The 16318-nt window shown below is 52.7% G+C and overlaps 1 protein-coding gene across 1 annotated transcript in view; it reads left to right on the top strand.

Annotated features, from left to right (window-relative positions):
• The first annotated feature begins 4323 nt into the window (after positions 1-4323).
• Positions 4324-16318, top strand: part of SPI1 (Spi-1 proto-oncogene) — a 29091-nt gene continuing 17096 nt past the window's right edge. The window contains exons 1-2 of the mRNA XM_038764792.1: positions 4324-4519; positions 11821-11911. Of these exons, the coding sequence (XP_038620720.1) occupies positions 4409-4519; positions 11821-11911 (202 nt within the window). The 5' untranslated portion in view covers positions 4324-4408. The remainder of the gene's footprint in view (positions 4520-11820; positions 11912-16318) is intronic.

The following is a 16318-nucleotide window of genomic DNA, read 5'->3' as shown; positions in this document are numbered from 1 at the left end:
GTGCCCCATGTCTCACAGGAAATTCTCTGAGGATAGAGAGGCAAAGGAGGGCAAGCAAGGCAGAGAACAATAGTGGACCATTATCTCAATAAGTCAGTCAAGCAGTGGTATTTGTTGAGCTGTTACTGTGTGTGGAGTGCGTACTAAGAAGCGGCGTGGCGTAGTGGGAAGAGCACAGACTTAGGAGTCCCAGGGCATGGGTTCTAATCCCAGCTCCACCACTTCTCTGCTGTGTGACCTTGGGCAAGTCACTTATCTTCTCTCTGCCTCTGTTCCCTCGTTTGTAAAATGAGGATTAAGACTGAGCCCCCCGTGGGACAACCTGATCACCTTGTAACCTCCCCAGCGCTTAGAACAGTGCTTTGCACATAATAAGCACTTATCTTAAGCAGTTAGCCCACTGTTGGGTAGGGACTGTCTCTATATGTTGCCAACTTGTACTTCCCAAGCGCTTAGTACAGTGCTCTGCACACAGTAAGCGCTCAATAAATACGATTGATTGATTAAGATAATTTAAGAATGGGGATTAAGCTTATTATTACTAAATTCTTGGGTGAAATAATAAGAATAATAATAATAATTGTTAAGCACTTACTATGTGACAGGCCCTAGGGTAGATACAAGATAATCAGGTTGGGAACAGTACCTGTCCCAAATAGGGCTCACAGTCTTAATCCTCATGTTACAGATGAGGTAACTGGGGCACAGAGAAGTTAAGTGACTTACCTAAGGTTATCCAGCAGACAAGTGGCAGAGCCCAGGATTAGAACCCAGGTCTTCTGACTCCCAAACCCCTGCTGTTTCCACTAGTTCACGCTGCCAGAGGTGGGATCCCCGCCCCACCTACAAGGAGCTCATCCTCTAGGATCTTATTCATCCATCCATCCATCCACCTTAGCTGCCTGTCAGCTTCCCAGCTGGGGCAGATCCAAAGCTCCGGGACATCGGAGACACGGGAAGCGAAGGAGCAGGCACGCTATTGGGATGAATAAGATTACCAAAGCATGTTCTGGTGGAGAACTTGAAGTTCTGAAAGAGAGCAAAACAATGATTCAAAGCTGGGAAATAATTTCTAAGAAGAATCTGTCCTAGGAAGTTAATGAAACTGTCTTTTTTAATAATTGCAGGTGAAGAGGCCAAATAATAATGATAATAATGATGGCATTTATTAAGCACTTACTATGTGCAGAGAAGCAGAGAAGCAGCATGGCTCAGTGGAAAGAGCACGGGCTTTGGAGTCAGAGGTCATGGGTTCAAATATTGGCTCCGCCACTTGTCAGCTGTGTGACTTCGGGCAAGTCACTTAACTTCTCTGGGCCTCAGTTACCTCATCTGTAAAATGGGGATTAAGGCTGTGAGCCCCACGTGGGACAACCTGATCACCTTGTAACCTCCCCAGCGCTTAGAACAGTGCTTTGCACATACTAAGCGCTTAACAAATGCCATCATTATTATTAGTAGGTGCAAAGCACCGTTCTAAGCGCTGGGGAGGTTACAAGGTGATCAGGTGGTCCCACGGGGGGCTCACAATCTTAATCCCCATTTCACAGATGAGGTCACTGAGGCACAGAGAAGTGAAGTGACTCGCCCAACATCACACAGCTGACAATTGGCAGAGCCGGAATTTGAACCCACGACCTCTGACTCCAAAGCCCGTGCTCTTTCCACTGAGCCACGCTGCTTCTCTAAGAGGGGTTGGATACTAGTAGTCCTTGATACAGGCGAAGAGAGAAGTGGTGACCGGTTCTTCGTCTCACCTACAGGCAGAAACGAGAGGTAATTGACTTAAATTGCCGTGCAGCGAGGCTTTTCATTTAGAAAATGAGAAGAACTTCCCACTTTGAAGGATTGTGAAATCCAGGAGTGAGGTTTCAAGGAAGAAGTGTGGATTCCTCTGGAGGCAGTTAGGAAAAGGCACAGGATTCGGGCACAGCCTTAGATGACCAGTTAAGTTCCCTTCTGTTTTTAGGATACCAGGATTCAAAAGGCCCTGCTAACTGTCTGCTCAATTCATTTATTCTGATTACTCTAGATGTAAATGTTTTCATGTTTGTCTCCCCTGTTACAGTATGCGTTCTTTGTGGATAGGGAGTGGGTCACTTGGCAATTGGGTATTTACAAGTAGGTGCTCCATGAATATGACTGTGGGGTTGGAGTTCTTCTTGACTGCAGGTTTCTGGTGTTTTGGGGTGACCCAGGGAATCTATTTTCATCATCATCATCATCAATCGTATTTATTGAGCGCTTACTGTGTGCAGAGCACTGTACTAAGCACTTGGGAAGTACAAATTGGCAACATATAGAGACAGTCCCTACCCAAAAGTGGGCTCACAGTCTAAAAGGGGGAGACAGAGAACAAAACCAAACATACTAACAAAATAAAATAAATAGGATAGATATGTACAAGTAAAATAAATAAATAAATAAATAGAGTAATAAATATGTAGAACCATATATACATATATACAGGTGCTGTGGGGAAGAGAAGGAGGGAAGGAGGTAAGACGGGGGGATGCAGGGGGGGACAAGGGGGAAGAGGAAGGAAGGGGCTCAGTCTGGGAAGGCCTCCTGGAGGAGGTGAGCTCTCAGCAGGGCCTTGAAGAGCTATTTTCTTGCCGTTCTGTCCCCTCTCTCTCCCCAATCCCCCCAACCCCACACAAGACATCCTATTTCCTCCTGGGCTTTCACCAGGAGTTCCCAAATGGAAGATCCAGGGTGCCTGGGGGGACGGGAAGGGAAAGGAAGGGAAAGGGAGAGGGAAGGGAAGAGAGAATCATCACGGCCTAGTGGATAGAACATGGGCCTGGGAGTTGGAAGGACCTGGGTTTTAATCCTGACTCGGCCACTTGTCTGCCATGTGACCTCGGGCAAGTCACTTTATTTCTCTGTGCCTCAGTTACCTCATCTGTGAAATGGGGATTAAGACTGCAAGCCCCATGGGGGGACCATGTCCAACCTGATTACCTTGTATCTTCCCCAGCATTCAGTAAAGTGCCTGGCACATAGTTAGAGCTTAACAGATACCGCTGTTATTATTGGCGTGATGGGAATGATGTGAGGAGGGAGGGTTGCTGCATATGAGTGTGTGTAGACTGTAAACTCATTTTGGGCAGGGAATGTGCTTATTGTTGTATTCATTCATTCAATTGTATTTATTGAGCGCTTACTGTGTGCAGAGCACTGTACTAAGCGCTTGGGAAGTGCAAGTTGGCAACATATAGAGACGGTTCCTACCCAACAACGGGCTCACAGTCTAGAAGGGGGCTGTGTCCTCTCCCAAATGCTTAGCATGGTGCCCTACACACAGCAAGCGCTCTGTAAATATGATTGAATGACTGGACAGGGGCCCTGTGGTGGTCTGGGGGAAAGTCGCGGTCTCTGTTGCCCAGTTTCCCCCACCTGGGGGAGAGGAACTTGCAAGAGGCCTTGGGCTTGAGCAGGGAGTGAGGAAGTTGGCTCTGATGCTGTGATTCCCCTAACACCTGCGAGCCCCCAGCCCAGGTGAGAACGTCAACTAGAGGGAAGAGCCTGCAGCATTTGGGCCTGGAGCCAGTGTGGGAAGAGGTCGTGGCCAGAGCTCTCTGGGCTGAAACCCCCACTGCGCCATTTTATTCATTCATTCATTCCATCGTATTGAGCCCTTACTGTGTGCAGAGCACCGTACTAAGCGCTTGGGAAGTACAAGTTGGCAACGAAAGTTGGCAACGTTTTCCCACGGGGCCGAGCAGGACCCACCACCTCACTCTTCCCAGCCTCCTCCCTCTGCTGCCCCTGCCCTGTCTTAATGTAGGCTGTCGCTGTGGGCGGGGAACGTGTCCACCAACTCCGTTGGATTGTACTCTCCCAGGCGTGCGTTACCGTGCTCTGCACGCCGTAAGCGCTCGATAAATGCCACTGATGATGATGTAGGGCCGGAGTTGGCCTACTCTGAGGCCAACAGGAGACAGTGACTTCTTAGGGAGCGGGCTCACTCTTCCTCAGGCCTCATAGGATCCTGCTAGGCCTCGGAAGGCCGCCGCTCGAAGACCCACGCCTCCCTAACCTTCTCCTCCTCCTTCCCCCCCCATTCGGGCCCTCCTCTCCCTCTGGCTCCCCCCAGCCCCTCGCCTGCTTCCTCTGGGCAGGGAGGCCCCGGGCTGGTGGCCCTCACCGGCTGCCACCTGCCTATGGGGTCGGCGAGTGACTTCCTGTAGCGCAAGAGATTTATGCAAACGGGCTGGGGCTGTGATGTCACCCGAGGGACTATCTCCCAGCTACAGGCTCTTCGATAAAATCAGGAACTTGAGCGCTGCAATGTCAAGGGAGGGGGCTCACCTCGGGATCCTCTGGGCCAAGGGGCAGGACTGAGCCACCCGGCGCCCGCCGTGCCCAGCTCGGTGCCCGCCCCGGCCCCGACCGGCGGCCCTCGATGCCCCGGGGCTCCGGAGCTGCCCTGGCCGAAGTTGGGGAGCTGACGGGCTGCGAAGTTGGCTGGATGTTGCAGGCGTGCAAAATGGAAGGGTTTCCCCTCATCTCCCCTGTGAGTACTAGGGCTCGGCCGGAGGTCCCCCGGCCCCCGCGCCCTCGGGCCGGCCGCCCTCCAGGCCCTGTCGTCGTCGTCGCCTCCGCCACCGCTGTTGCCACCGCTCTCTAATCAGTGGGAAGTCGGTGTTTCCTCTCAGAGCCACAGGATTGGGATCTCCAGTTGTTTCCACTGATTAAGCCCCCGGAGGGCTGTGGGGTTCTGCCGTCGGGAAGGAGCGGGGGGGCAGTGGGGCCGTGAGGGAGCCGGAGCCGGAGCCGGGGCGGGGGTTATTTATAGACGGTCACCGGGCAGGGGTCTGACGGGGCACCAGGGGATGGGACCGTGCGGGGTCAGGGCGCCGGAGGCCGGGGTGGTCGGGGGAGGCCCATTAGAGGCAGACCGGAGCGAGGATGGGAGGCAGCAGGAGGTGAAGGCAAGAGGGCAGAGGAGGGCACAGCTGGGAGAGAGTGGAGGAGCCGGAGAGGGCGGGGTTGGCGGGGCTGTAAGGACCAGAGGTGGCAAGGGGCTGGGAAGTGGGGGCTACGGCTGGGGGTGGCAGAGGGTGGGCTGCTAAGACCCGGGAGGGCAAGGCCAGGCAGCGGCATGGTGGGGCAGAGCCCGGTGATGGGAACCAGCCGACTGAAGGAAGGGACCAGTCCTGGAATCACGGAAGTTGGGGGGAAACCCTCAGGAAAGAGGAGTAGGGAGGCACTGGGGGCCAAGGCGGGGCTGGGGTTTGGTGGGGGTCGGTTGGCCGGCCCTGTGCCATCGGTTGGCTCCACCGCCGCCTCCGACCCCAAGGCTCGGCTCAGAAGGGCCCCAGGCGCCGCTGTGCCTTTAGAGCCAGGGTAGGATTGGGAGGGGGGTGGGGGCCGCAGGCCAAGGGACCCAGCAATGGAGTCTCCCGGACCTTCCCACCACTGGGGCCGCTCCCCTGCCACCTGGCCCTGGCTGGGATTCGGCAGAACCCCAAGAACGCCAGCCTTCCCTCCCTTCACCAGAGCCCAGGCCCCAAGGGTTGAACCAGGCTGAGTCCTCGGGCCCCCAGGGCCGAAGGCAGCCAGACAGGGACCACAGCTTTACAGGAGCCGGGCAGGGTGCCGGCTCGACTCCTTCGGTGATAGGCTTTGGTCTGGGTCAGGTTCATCTCTCCAGAACTCCGTCCCGAGACTGAGGAGGCAAAAGGGGATGCGGACAGCCCCCAAGCCCCGGTCTTAATCGTTTCCCACGGCAGAGAGATCACGGCTGGGGGCCTAGGCCGCCCCTTGACCTCCTCTCCTCTTCCTGGGGTCTCCTCTCCCCAAGATCTCTGGAATGGGTCGGGGGAGAGAAGCAGTGCCAGCCCATCGTTGGGTAGGGACCGTCTCTATGTGTTGCCAACTTGTACTTCCCAAGCGCTTAGAGCGGTGCACACAGTAAGCGCTCAGTAAATACGATTGAATGAATGAACGATGCCCTCACTGTGCTCCTTGAGGCTGGGAATGCAAGCCTAGGGTCTCTGGAGGTACCTGGCGGTTCAACTAAGAGGCAGGAGACCCCTCAGAGTATCGCTCCCTCCCAGGGTTGCCGGGAATAGAGGTGTGTCATTCGGAAGGCTCTGGTCCAAGTACTGACCTTCCCGCCTCCCTCCAGGATTCCCAGGTTCCTGGCCTCCCAGCTGCTTCCCATGGGAGCGGGGGGTTTCCCTTTGGTGGGGAGGAAGGCAGGGCATTCCGGGTACGCTCCTCTCGGGGGGCGTAATTGACCACCGGGTCCCCCCCACTCCCTTGGCTGTTCTCTCTGCAAGCGCGTGATCTTGTGGGGCTGCAATTCTGCCAATTGCATAATCCGTGGGTATACGCAGCCCGGATGGGGGTGGGAGTGAGCTTTGGCTCTCAGGGGAGGTGAGTGCGAATCCCTGTTACTGGTGAAGTGCGTGTGTGTTTGTGTGTGTACTGGGGCTGAGAGCAGCTGGAGTGAGAGAAAATGGCTGAGGTTGGGGGTGGGTGAGGAGGGCATAATAATAATAATAATAATAATGGCATTTATTAAGCATCCACTATGTGCAAAGCAATCAATCAGTCGTATTTATTGAGCGCTTACTGTGTGCAGAGCACTGTACTAAACGCTTGGGAAGTACAAGTTGGCAACATATAGAGACAGTCCCTACCCAACAGTGGGCTCACAGTCTAAAAGAAGTCTAAAGCACTGTTCTAAGCGCTGGCGAGGTTACAAGGTGATCAGGTGGTCCCCTGGGGGGCTCACAGTCTTCATCCCCATTTTACAGAGGAGGTCACTGAGGCCCAGAGAAGTGAAGTGACTCGCCCAAAGTCATCATCATCAATCGTATTTATTGAGCGCTTACTATGCGCAGAGCACTGGACTAAGCGCTTGGGAAGTACAAATTGGCAACATAGAGAGACAGTCCCTACCCAACAGTGGGCTCACAGTCTAAAAGGGGGAGACAGAGAACAAAACCAAACATACTAACAAAATAAAATAAATAGAATAGATATGTACAAATAAAATAAATAAATAAATAGAGTAAAAAATATGTACAAACATATATACAGGTGCTGTGGGGAAGGGAAGGAGGTAAGATGGGGGGATGGAGGGGGGGATGAGGGGGAGAGGAAGGAGGGGGCTCAGTCTGGGAAGGCCTCCTGGAGGAGGTGAGCTCTCAGTAGGGCCTTGAAGTGGTGGAGGCAGGATTTGAACCCCTGACCTCTGACTCCAAAGCCCGGGCTCTTTCCACTGAGCCCCGCTGCTTCCCTGAGTGGGCCCAGGTGGGTGTGAGTGTGAGAGGGCATGAGAGGGCGTAAGAAGGAGAATGGCAGTGTGTGAAGGAGTGAAAGGGTTTGTGGGAATAACTGAGACTGAAAGTCTAGGTGAGTGGGAGTGAATGCGGGTGGGGAGGGACAATAATAACAATAATAATGATGATAATTATGGCTTTTGTTAAGCGCTTACTAGGTACTAAGCGCTGGAGTGGATACAAGCAAATCGGGTTGGACCCAGTCCCTGTCCCACAGGGGGCTCACCATCTCACCATATGTTGCCAACTTGTACTTCCCAAGCGCTTAGTACAGTGCTCTGCACACAGTAAGCGCTCAATATATACGATCGATTGATTGATTGATCTCAACCCCCATTTGACAGATGAGGTAACTGAGACACCGAGAAGTGAAGTGACTTGGTCACCCAGCAGGCAATTAATTAATTAATAATGGCGTTTGTTAAGCGCTTACTATGTGCAGAGCACTGTTCTAAACGCTGGGGAGGCTACAAGGTGGCTCAATGGAAAGAGCCCGGGCTTGGGAGTCAGAGGTTATGGGTTCGTATCCCGGCTCTGCCACATGTCTGCTGTGTGACCTTGGGCGAGCCACTTAACTTCTCTGAGCCTCAGTTCCCTCATTTGTAAAATGGGGATTAAGACTGTGAGCCCCCCGTGGGACAACCTGATCACCTTGTATCCCCCCCAGCGCTTAGAACAGTGCTTTGCACATAGTAAGCGCTTAACAAATGCCTTTATGACATTACAAGGTGATCAGGTGGTCCCACGGGGGGGCTCCACAGTCTTCATCCCCATTTTACAGATGAAGTAACTGAGGCACAGAGAAGTTAAGCGATGGAAGACAAGTGATGGAGCCGGGATTAGAACCCATGACCTTCTTATTCCCAGGCCCACGCTGTGGCCACTGAGCCAAAGAAGGGGCCAATAGGGGGGATGGCACTGTCCCCCGGGGGGACAGATCTGCCTCTGACCGGCCTCCCCCTCCACTGGCCCAAAGCAGGGCCTCCCCTGGGGTTGGGCCACCTGTGTGACTGCGGGCAAGTCACTTAACTTCTCTGGGCCTCAGTTACCTCATCTGTAAAACGGGGCTTAAAACTGTGAGCCCCACATGGGACAAACTGATGACCTTGTAACCTCCCCAGCGCTTAGAACAGTGCTTTGCACATAGTAAGCGCTTAACAAATACCATCATCATCGTCATCATCTTCTCACCTCCCTCAGTGGTGTCACCTGCCCACGAGGAGTGTCACCTGCCTGGAGGGGGACGCTCTCCCCTGCTGCCGCCACCAGTTTGAGAAGCGGGAGAAGCAGCGTGGCTCAGTGGATAGAGCCTGGGTTTTGGAGTCAGAGGTCGTGGGTTCAAATCCCGGCTCCACCAACTGTCGGCCGTGTGACTTTGGGCAAGTCACTTCACTTCTCTGGGCCTCGGTGACCTCATCTGGAAAATGGGGGCTAAAACTGTGAGCCCCCCGTAGGACAACCTGATAATAATGATGATTATTATAATCATCCCACAGACAGGGCACCTACAGATCATCAAATAATAATAATGATGGTATTTGTTAAGCGCTTACTATGTGCAAAGCACTGTTCTAAGCGCTGGGGAGGTTACGAGGCTAGAAGCAGTGTGGCTCAGTGGAAAGAGCCCGGGCTTTGGACTCAGAGGTCACGGGTTCAAATCAAATGATGATATTTATTAAGCGCTTACTATGTGCCAAGCACTGTTCTAAGCACTGGGGAGGTTACAAGGTGATCAGGTTGTCCCACGGGGGGCTCACAGTCTTAATCCCCATTTTCCAGATGAGGTAACTGAGGCACAGAGAAGTGAAGCGACTTGCCCAAAGTCACCCAGCTGACAAGTGGCGGAGCCAAGATTTGAACCCATGACCTCTGACTCCAAAGCATGGGCTCTTTCGACTGAGCCACACTGCTTCTCACCTCGTATCCTCCCCAGCGCTTAGAACAGTGCTTTGCACATAGTAAGCGCTTAACAAATACCATCATCATCATCATTATTATTATTATTATTTGATGATCTGTAGGCGCCCTGTCTGTGGGTGAGAATGGGTAGATGGCGGGTGTCCGGGAGGGGTGTGTGGAGGAAATGGGTAGCCATTTATCTGAAAAAGAAGAGGAAGAAATGGACTTTGAAATGGCCAGCTAAGGACCCTGAAACTGAAAACACAACAGCCAGTACTCCCTGTTAACGCCCGTGGGAGCTCAGGATCGCTGAAGAGGTGGGAGGTCATCAGAAGCGGCGTGGCTCAGTGGAAAGAGCACGAGCTTTGGAGTCAGGGGTCATGGGTTCGAATCCCGGCTCCGCCAACTGTCAGCAGTGTGACTTTGGGTAAGTCACTTCACTTCTCTGGGCCTCAGTTCCCTCTTCTGTAAAATGGGGATGAAGACTGTGAGCCCCCCGTGGGACAACCTGATCTCCTTGTAACCTCCCCAGCGCTTAGAACAGTGCTTTGCACGTAGTAAGCGCTTAATAAATGCCATCATTAGTATTAGAAGCTGATGACTTGATCGTCTCTGAAAGATGCTGCCTGAACGAGGCTAAGGACGCCCTTCCCTCAGTTCACAGGCCCCTGGGGAATAAATAATAATAATGGCATTTATTATGTGCAAAGCACTGTTCTCAGCACTGAATAAGAATAATAATTCATTCATTCATATTTATTGAGCGCTTTCTGTGTGCACTGTACTAAGCGCTTGGGAAGTACAAGTTGGCAACATATAGAAACGGTCCCTACCCAACAGTGGGCTCACAGTCTAGAATTTTGGTATTTGTGAAGCGCTTACTATGTGCAAAGCACTGTTCTAAGTGCTGAGGGGATACAAGGTGATCAGGTTGTCCCACTGGGGGCTCACAGTCTTAATCCCCATTTTACAGATGAGGTAACTGAGGCCCAGAGAAGTGACTTGCCCAGAGTCACACAGCGGAGCCGGGATTTGAACCCATGACCTCTGACTCCAAAGCCCGGGCTCTTTCCATTGAGCCACGCTGCTTCTCCAAAGCCCAGGGGTAGGGGAGACACCAAGTGTGAAGGTCCAGGGGGTTGCGTTCAACGGGAGAAAGGTGTGAGACCCCCATATCCCGGCTGGAGATACGAGGGGATGAGTCTGGGGCCTTGGGCTCGTCGGAATCTCGTGGGTGGCCGGGGCGGCCGGGGTCTGAGTGCGAGCGAGTCGAGGGGCTATTGTCCCCTGGTTGTTTGGGGTGGCAGGGCGTTGGGAGACACTCCACTAGGGAAGCCTGCAGGTTCCTAAAGTATTAATGGAAAGAGGAAAGTGGAAAGAGTCCGGGCTTTGGAGTCGGAGGTCATTGGCTCGAATCCCGGCTCCTCCACTTGTCAGCTGTGTGACTTTGGGCAAATCACTTCACTTTTCTGGGCCTCAGTTCCCTCATCTGGAAAATGGGGATGAAGACTGTGAGCCCCCTGAGGGACATCCTGATCACCTTGTCCCCTCCCCAGCGCTTAGAACAGTGCTTTGCACATAGTAAGTGCTTAATAAATGCTATCATCATTATTATTGTTATTATTAATCCCAACGGGTTGGAGAATGAACCATACCGAACCCTTCTCTGACACCTGCCAGCCAAACTCCCGCGAGGGGATTGCCGCTGGACCGGGAGTCCTTCTCGGAAACCCGCTTCCTATTTCGACCCTGTTTACCCTCTCATCGCCGTCATCAACGTCCTCGGTAATTAATAATAATAACGATGCCATTGATTAAGCGCTTACTATGTGCCACGCACCGTTCTAAGCGCTGGGGAGGTGACAAGGTGATCAGGTTGTCATCACAGTCTTCATCCCCATTTTACAGATGAGGTAACTGAGGCCCAGAGAAGTTAAGTCATGGGTTCGAATCCCAGCTCTGCCACATGTCTGCTGTGTGACCTTGGGCAAGTCACTTAACTTCTCTGTATATATGTATATATGTTAGTACATATTTATTCTTTTAGACTGTGAGCCCACTGTTGGGTAGGGACTGTCTCTATATGTTGCCAACTTGTACTTCCCAAGCGCTTAGTACAGTGCTCTGCACACATTAAGCGCTCAATAAATACGATTGATTGATTGATTAAGTGACTTGCCCAAAGCCACACAGCTGACAAGTGGCGGAGCCGGGATTTGGTGGCGCTCACCTCTATGATCCAGGGCGCAAGCCTGAGGAGGGGAAGGGTCACAATAATATTCACAGAGTGCTTGCTGTGTGCAGGGCTCTGTCCATAATTACTATTATTGCTAAGTGCTTGGGAGAGTACAAAACGACAGAGTTGGTAGACACGTTCCCTGCCCACAATTCACTTGCAGTCTAGAGGGAGACGCAGGCATTAATATAAATTAATCAATAAATAATTTGTTATTAATCACCATCTTAAATCTCCCTTGAACCCTTCCCCAATCCTTCCCTCCTGGAAACAGCTTAAAGACTGGGATTCAGGGTCGCCAGAGGTTTTTTTGGGGGGGAATCCGGGCCAGTTCAGGGGGTCCATGTGTCTCCTTTTCGGGGTCTAACGTGCTTCCTTTGTCTTCAGCCAACAGAAGATATGGTGCCCTATGACCCCGACCTCTACCGCCAAACCCATGACTATTACCCTTATCTCAGCGATGGAGAGAGCCACAGTGGTAAGTGGAAGCCAGGCCTCTGCCCGGGGCAACGGATTCTGAGTCTGTCCCACAGCATCATCATCATCAATCGTATTTATTGAGCGCTTACTGTGTGCAGAGCACTGGACTAAGCGCTTGGGAAGTCCAAGTTGGCAACATATAGAGACAGTCCCTACCCAACAGTGGGCTCACAGTCTAAAAGCACAGCATCTTATGATCCAGGAGTTTCTGGACCAGGTGAGCCTGGACCCACCCTCCAGGTCTGAGCTTCTTAAGGCAGTGCTCCCCCATTTCAGGGAGCCCCCCGGATATATCTTGTAGCTCCAACAACCAGGAAATCACCCCCACCTCACTCCACCCTTCTCTGCTGTCTCCCCTCTGTCCCCCCTTCGCCAGCCCTCATTCCCAACCCATACCTTCCATCCTCACCCATCCTGACTCTGGCACTGGGGTCTCTGGGGTTCAGTCAAAATTATCGGGGAACCACCTTTTTATGGAATTTGTTCTTAATAATAATAATAATGATGATGATGGCATGTATTAAGCACTTAGTATGCACCAAGCACTGTTCTAAGCGCTGGGGAGATCACAAGGTGAACAGGTTGTCCCATGGGGGGGCTCACGGTCTTAATCCCCATTTTACAGATGAGGTAACCGAGGCGCAGAGAAGTGAAGTGACTTGCCCAAAGTCACACAGCTGACAATCAATCAATCAATCAATCGTATTTATTGAACGCTTACTGTGTGCAGAGCACTGGACTAAGCGCTTGGGAAGTACAAGCTGGCAACATAGAGAGACGGTCCCTACCCAACAGTGGGCTCACAGTCTAGAAGGGGGAGACAGAGAACAAAACCAAACGTACTAACAAAATAAAATAAATAGAATAGATATGTACAAGCAAAATAAATAAATAAATAGAGTAATAACTATGTACAAACATATATACAGGTGCTGTGGGGAAGGGAAGGAGGTAAGATTGGGGGGGATGGAGAGGGGGACAAGGGGGAGAGGAAGGAAGGGGCTCAGTCTGGGAAGGCCTCCTGGAGGAGATGAGCTCTCAGTAGGGCCTTGAAGTGGTGGAGCTGGGATTTGAACCCATGACCTCTGACTCCAAAGCCCGGGCTCTTTCCGCTGAGCCATGCTGCTTCTCTAAACACTTCCTATGTGCCAGCAACCGTTCTAAGTGCTGGGGTAGACACAAAGTAATCAGGTTTGTCACAGTCCATGTCCCACGTGGGGCTCACAGTCCTGCTCCTCATTTTTCAGATGAGGTAACCGAGGCACAGAGAAGTTCAAGGTCACACAGAAGACAAATGGCAGGGCAGGGATTAGAACCCAGGTCCTTCTGACCTATGTTCTAGCCACGCTGCTCCCTTGCCCCCCTTTCCCCCATCCAACTCAGGTGCGCTACCCAGCCGGGCGGGGAGGGGAGAACGGTGGGAAGCCGAAGAAAGAAAGCAGTGTGAGGTCTTCGAGGAACCCCTGGATACCTGGACTAAATCATCCATCCAGAAGAAGGGAGTGGAGACTCCTGTCCCCCCATCATCATCATCATCATCAATCGTATTTATTGAGCGCTTACTATGTGCAGAGCACTGTACTAAGCGCTTGGAAAGTACAAATTGGCAACATGTAGAGACAGTCCCTACCCAACAGTGGGCTCACAGTCTAAAAGGGGGAGACAGAGAACAAAACCACAATATCATCATCCTCACCAGCATCATCAGCGGACCCTAGGGAGTGCCCACTAGATGCCCGGGAGCCTGTGGATTGTTAGCAGATTCAGAGAAGACCCTTATCAGGCCCGTGGACCCCCTCGGCCTAGGGCTAGCTCTCTCCTTTACCTCTTAGGGGCTCTTCCTCCGGGGCTTGCCAGCTTCAGCATGGGGGAGACACTGCAGGCCGAGGAAAGGGGAGCAAGGAGCCGCTAAGCCAGTCAACAAACAATATTTTTGCAGGAGAGAACCATTTGATCCCCAAGGTGACTGGAACAAGCCCCTTTCCTCGTAGAAGGGGGATTTCCAACTGGATGGGAACGGAGGCCGCCGTGTGAGCCGTCTTCGGGAAATCTGCCAGCCGCACGTCAGGGCCAGGCAGAGTCTGCTCACCCGAGCTAGCTGGGGATTCGAACCCAGCCAATGCAGATAGTGTGGTAAATGCCTTCTTGGCCGACCAGGCGTCGGGACACGCAAGGGTGCTCCTTCCAGAGAGACGGCAGGAAAAGCCGCTGCCGCCGTTTCCTGATGGAAACAGCCTGGCTCCGTCAAGACCCGCTCACTTCCAACCAGCGGGCCCCGAGGAGAATCCTGGATCTGCCTGACAGAAAGGCCCCTCCCAGGAGAGACTTGAGAAAAATCCGAGTCTGAATCCTGAGAAGGGTCTATATCCTGCCCCTCAAGCTGATCAGGGGCAGAATCAGCCTGGAAACTGGCTCCCTGGATCTGTCTCTGCCATCCCCAGCCCTTTCTCCTTCGGCGGGGAGGATAGGAGCCCCCAACCTAAGGAGGAGTTTGTTCCTCCAGTCTGTGTCACGGCTGTGCAACTCTGGAAGGGACCCCCTTTGAAGTGAGGGTAGGGGAATCATCCTCGTCCTGGGCCTGGAGCCTCGCCCTGCCTCGTTTCCTGGGGGCCAGACACCAGGACTCCTGATGTGCCCATCCAGTCCTGGATCTCAGTTTCCTCTTCTGCAAAATGGGGATAAAAGTTCCTGACCCTTTCTTCCTCCCTCTGGGAGATTCTAGGAAGTGGTTGTAAAAGGTTCAATCCAAGAAAGTATTGCCATAACAGAGAAGCAGCATGGCTCAGTGGAAAGAGCACGGGCTTGGGAATCAGAGGATGTGGGTTCTAATTCCGGTTTTGCTACTTGCCTGCTCTGTGACCTTGGGCAAGCCACTTAACTTCTCTGTGCCTCCTTTAACTCATCTGTAAAATGGGGATTAAGACTGTAAGCCCCACCTGGGACAACCTGATTACCTTGTATCTACCCCAGCACTTAGAACGGTGCTCGGCACATGGTAAGCGCTTAACAAATGCCATTATTATTATTATTATTAGCAGTAGTCCAGTACACAGAGTTCTGATGCTCTGCCCTCCCAAGCTGCCTTAAGGGAGCTCACCTCTTCAGCTGACTTCTGATTTTTGGGGCGGGAACTTCGGGGAAGGAAGAGAGAAAGGAGAGAGGTCTATGCTCCAGAAACCGCCGTTGGTAGCTCAGCCTCATCACCGTGAGCACCAGCGACTGTTTCCTAAAGGCTCACAGTGTGGTGAACACAGACCTCCCTCCTTCCCTCCCCATCTCCCTTCAACCCTTCCTCCATCCCCCATCCTTTCCTCCCACCTTCCCCCTAGTCCCTCTCCCCAACTCCAGAACCACTCTGCTCTTGATCTGAAGCCAGGGTGAGTGCTGAGAGGCAGTGTGGCTTAGTAAGTAGAGCACGGGCCTGTAATTCCGGCTCTGCCCCTTGTCTGCTGTGGGACCTTGGACAACTCGCTTAACTTCTCTACGCCTCTGTTCCCTCATCCGTAAATCAATCAATCAATCAATCGTATTTATTGAGCGCTTACTATGTGCAGAGCACTGTACTAAGCGCTTGGGAAGTACAAATTGGCATCACATAGAGACAGTCCCTACCCAACAGTGGGCTCACAGTCTAAAAGTCCGTAAAATGGGGATAGGACAGCGAGCCCCACTTGGGATCAATCTGCTTAGCCTGTATCTACCCCAGTGCTTAGTATAGTCCCTGGCACATAGTGAGTACTTAACCAATACCATAAAAAAAATCCACGGGGTGAGAAATAATACCAGGACTAATAACTCAGAGGTGAGTTGGGCCCTTTCTCCTCCACTCCTCATCAACAGGATTTCACCTGGATGTCACTTTGCCAATTATATTATGACGGCCTCAGCTGCGGGGCCCGACGAGCGGCTCTGGGGGACCGCAAGAGCGTAGTTTGAACAGCGGTCCCTCAGGGCCTCCCGCCAGCCTCTCTCAGCCCACTGCAGGAGAGCTGGGCTAAAGGGAAGTGGGAAACGAAAGCAGAGTGTTGAATGACCAGTGAGCCCGCACCTCATCCCCGCCCAATCTCTGAGGTCCGGTCAGAGGGTGTGGGGTCAGCTCTCGCCTGCAGACCCAGGGCAGTTCTGAGGCCAATCTAGTGCTCGGATGCCTTTTAGGATCCGCCGTGGAGACCCGATTCCCACTAGGGCCATCTTGGAGTAGGGTCCCGGGCTGCCCCTCACTGACATCCCCACCTCCTGTTGGACTTTGGGTAACCGTGAATGAGGACCACGTTCCTGAGCGGCTCCTAGGCCTTCCTAGGAATGGAACTGCATCCCTAAGCCGGGCCCAGAACAAAAATCTGTTCCTGCCCAATCAATCAATCAATCAATCGATCGTATTTATTGAGCGCTTACTGTGTTGTTG

This window comes from Tachyglossus aculeatus, chromosome 22 (genome assembly GCF_015852505.1).
Source record: "Tachyglossus aculeatus isolate mTacAcu1 chromosome 22, mTacAcu1.pri, whole genome shotgun sequence".
In the NCBI taxonomy this organism is placed as follows: domain Eukaryota; kingdom Metazoa; phylum Chordata; class Mammalia; order Monotremata; family Tachyglossidae; genus Tachyglossus; species Tachyglossus aculeatus.
Note: the sequence above shows the minus strand (reverse complement) of the source record. Positions and strands in the feature narration are given on the sequence as shown.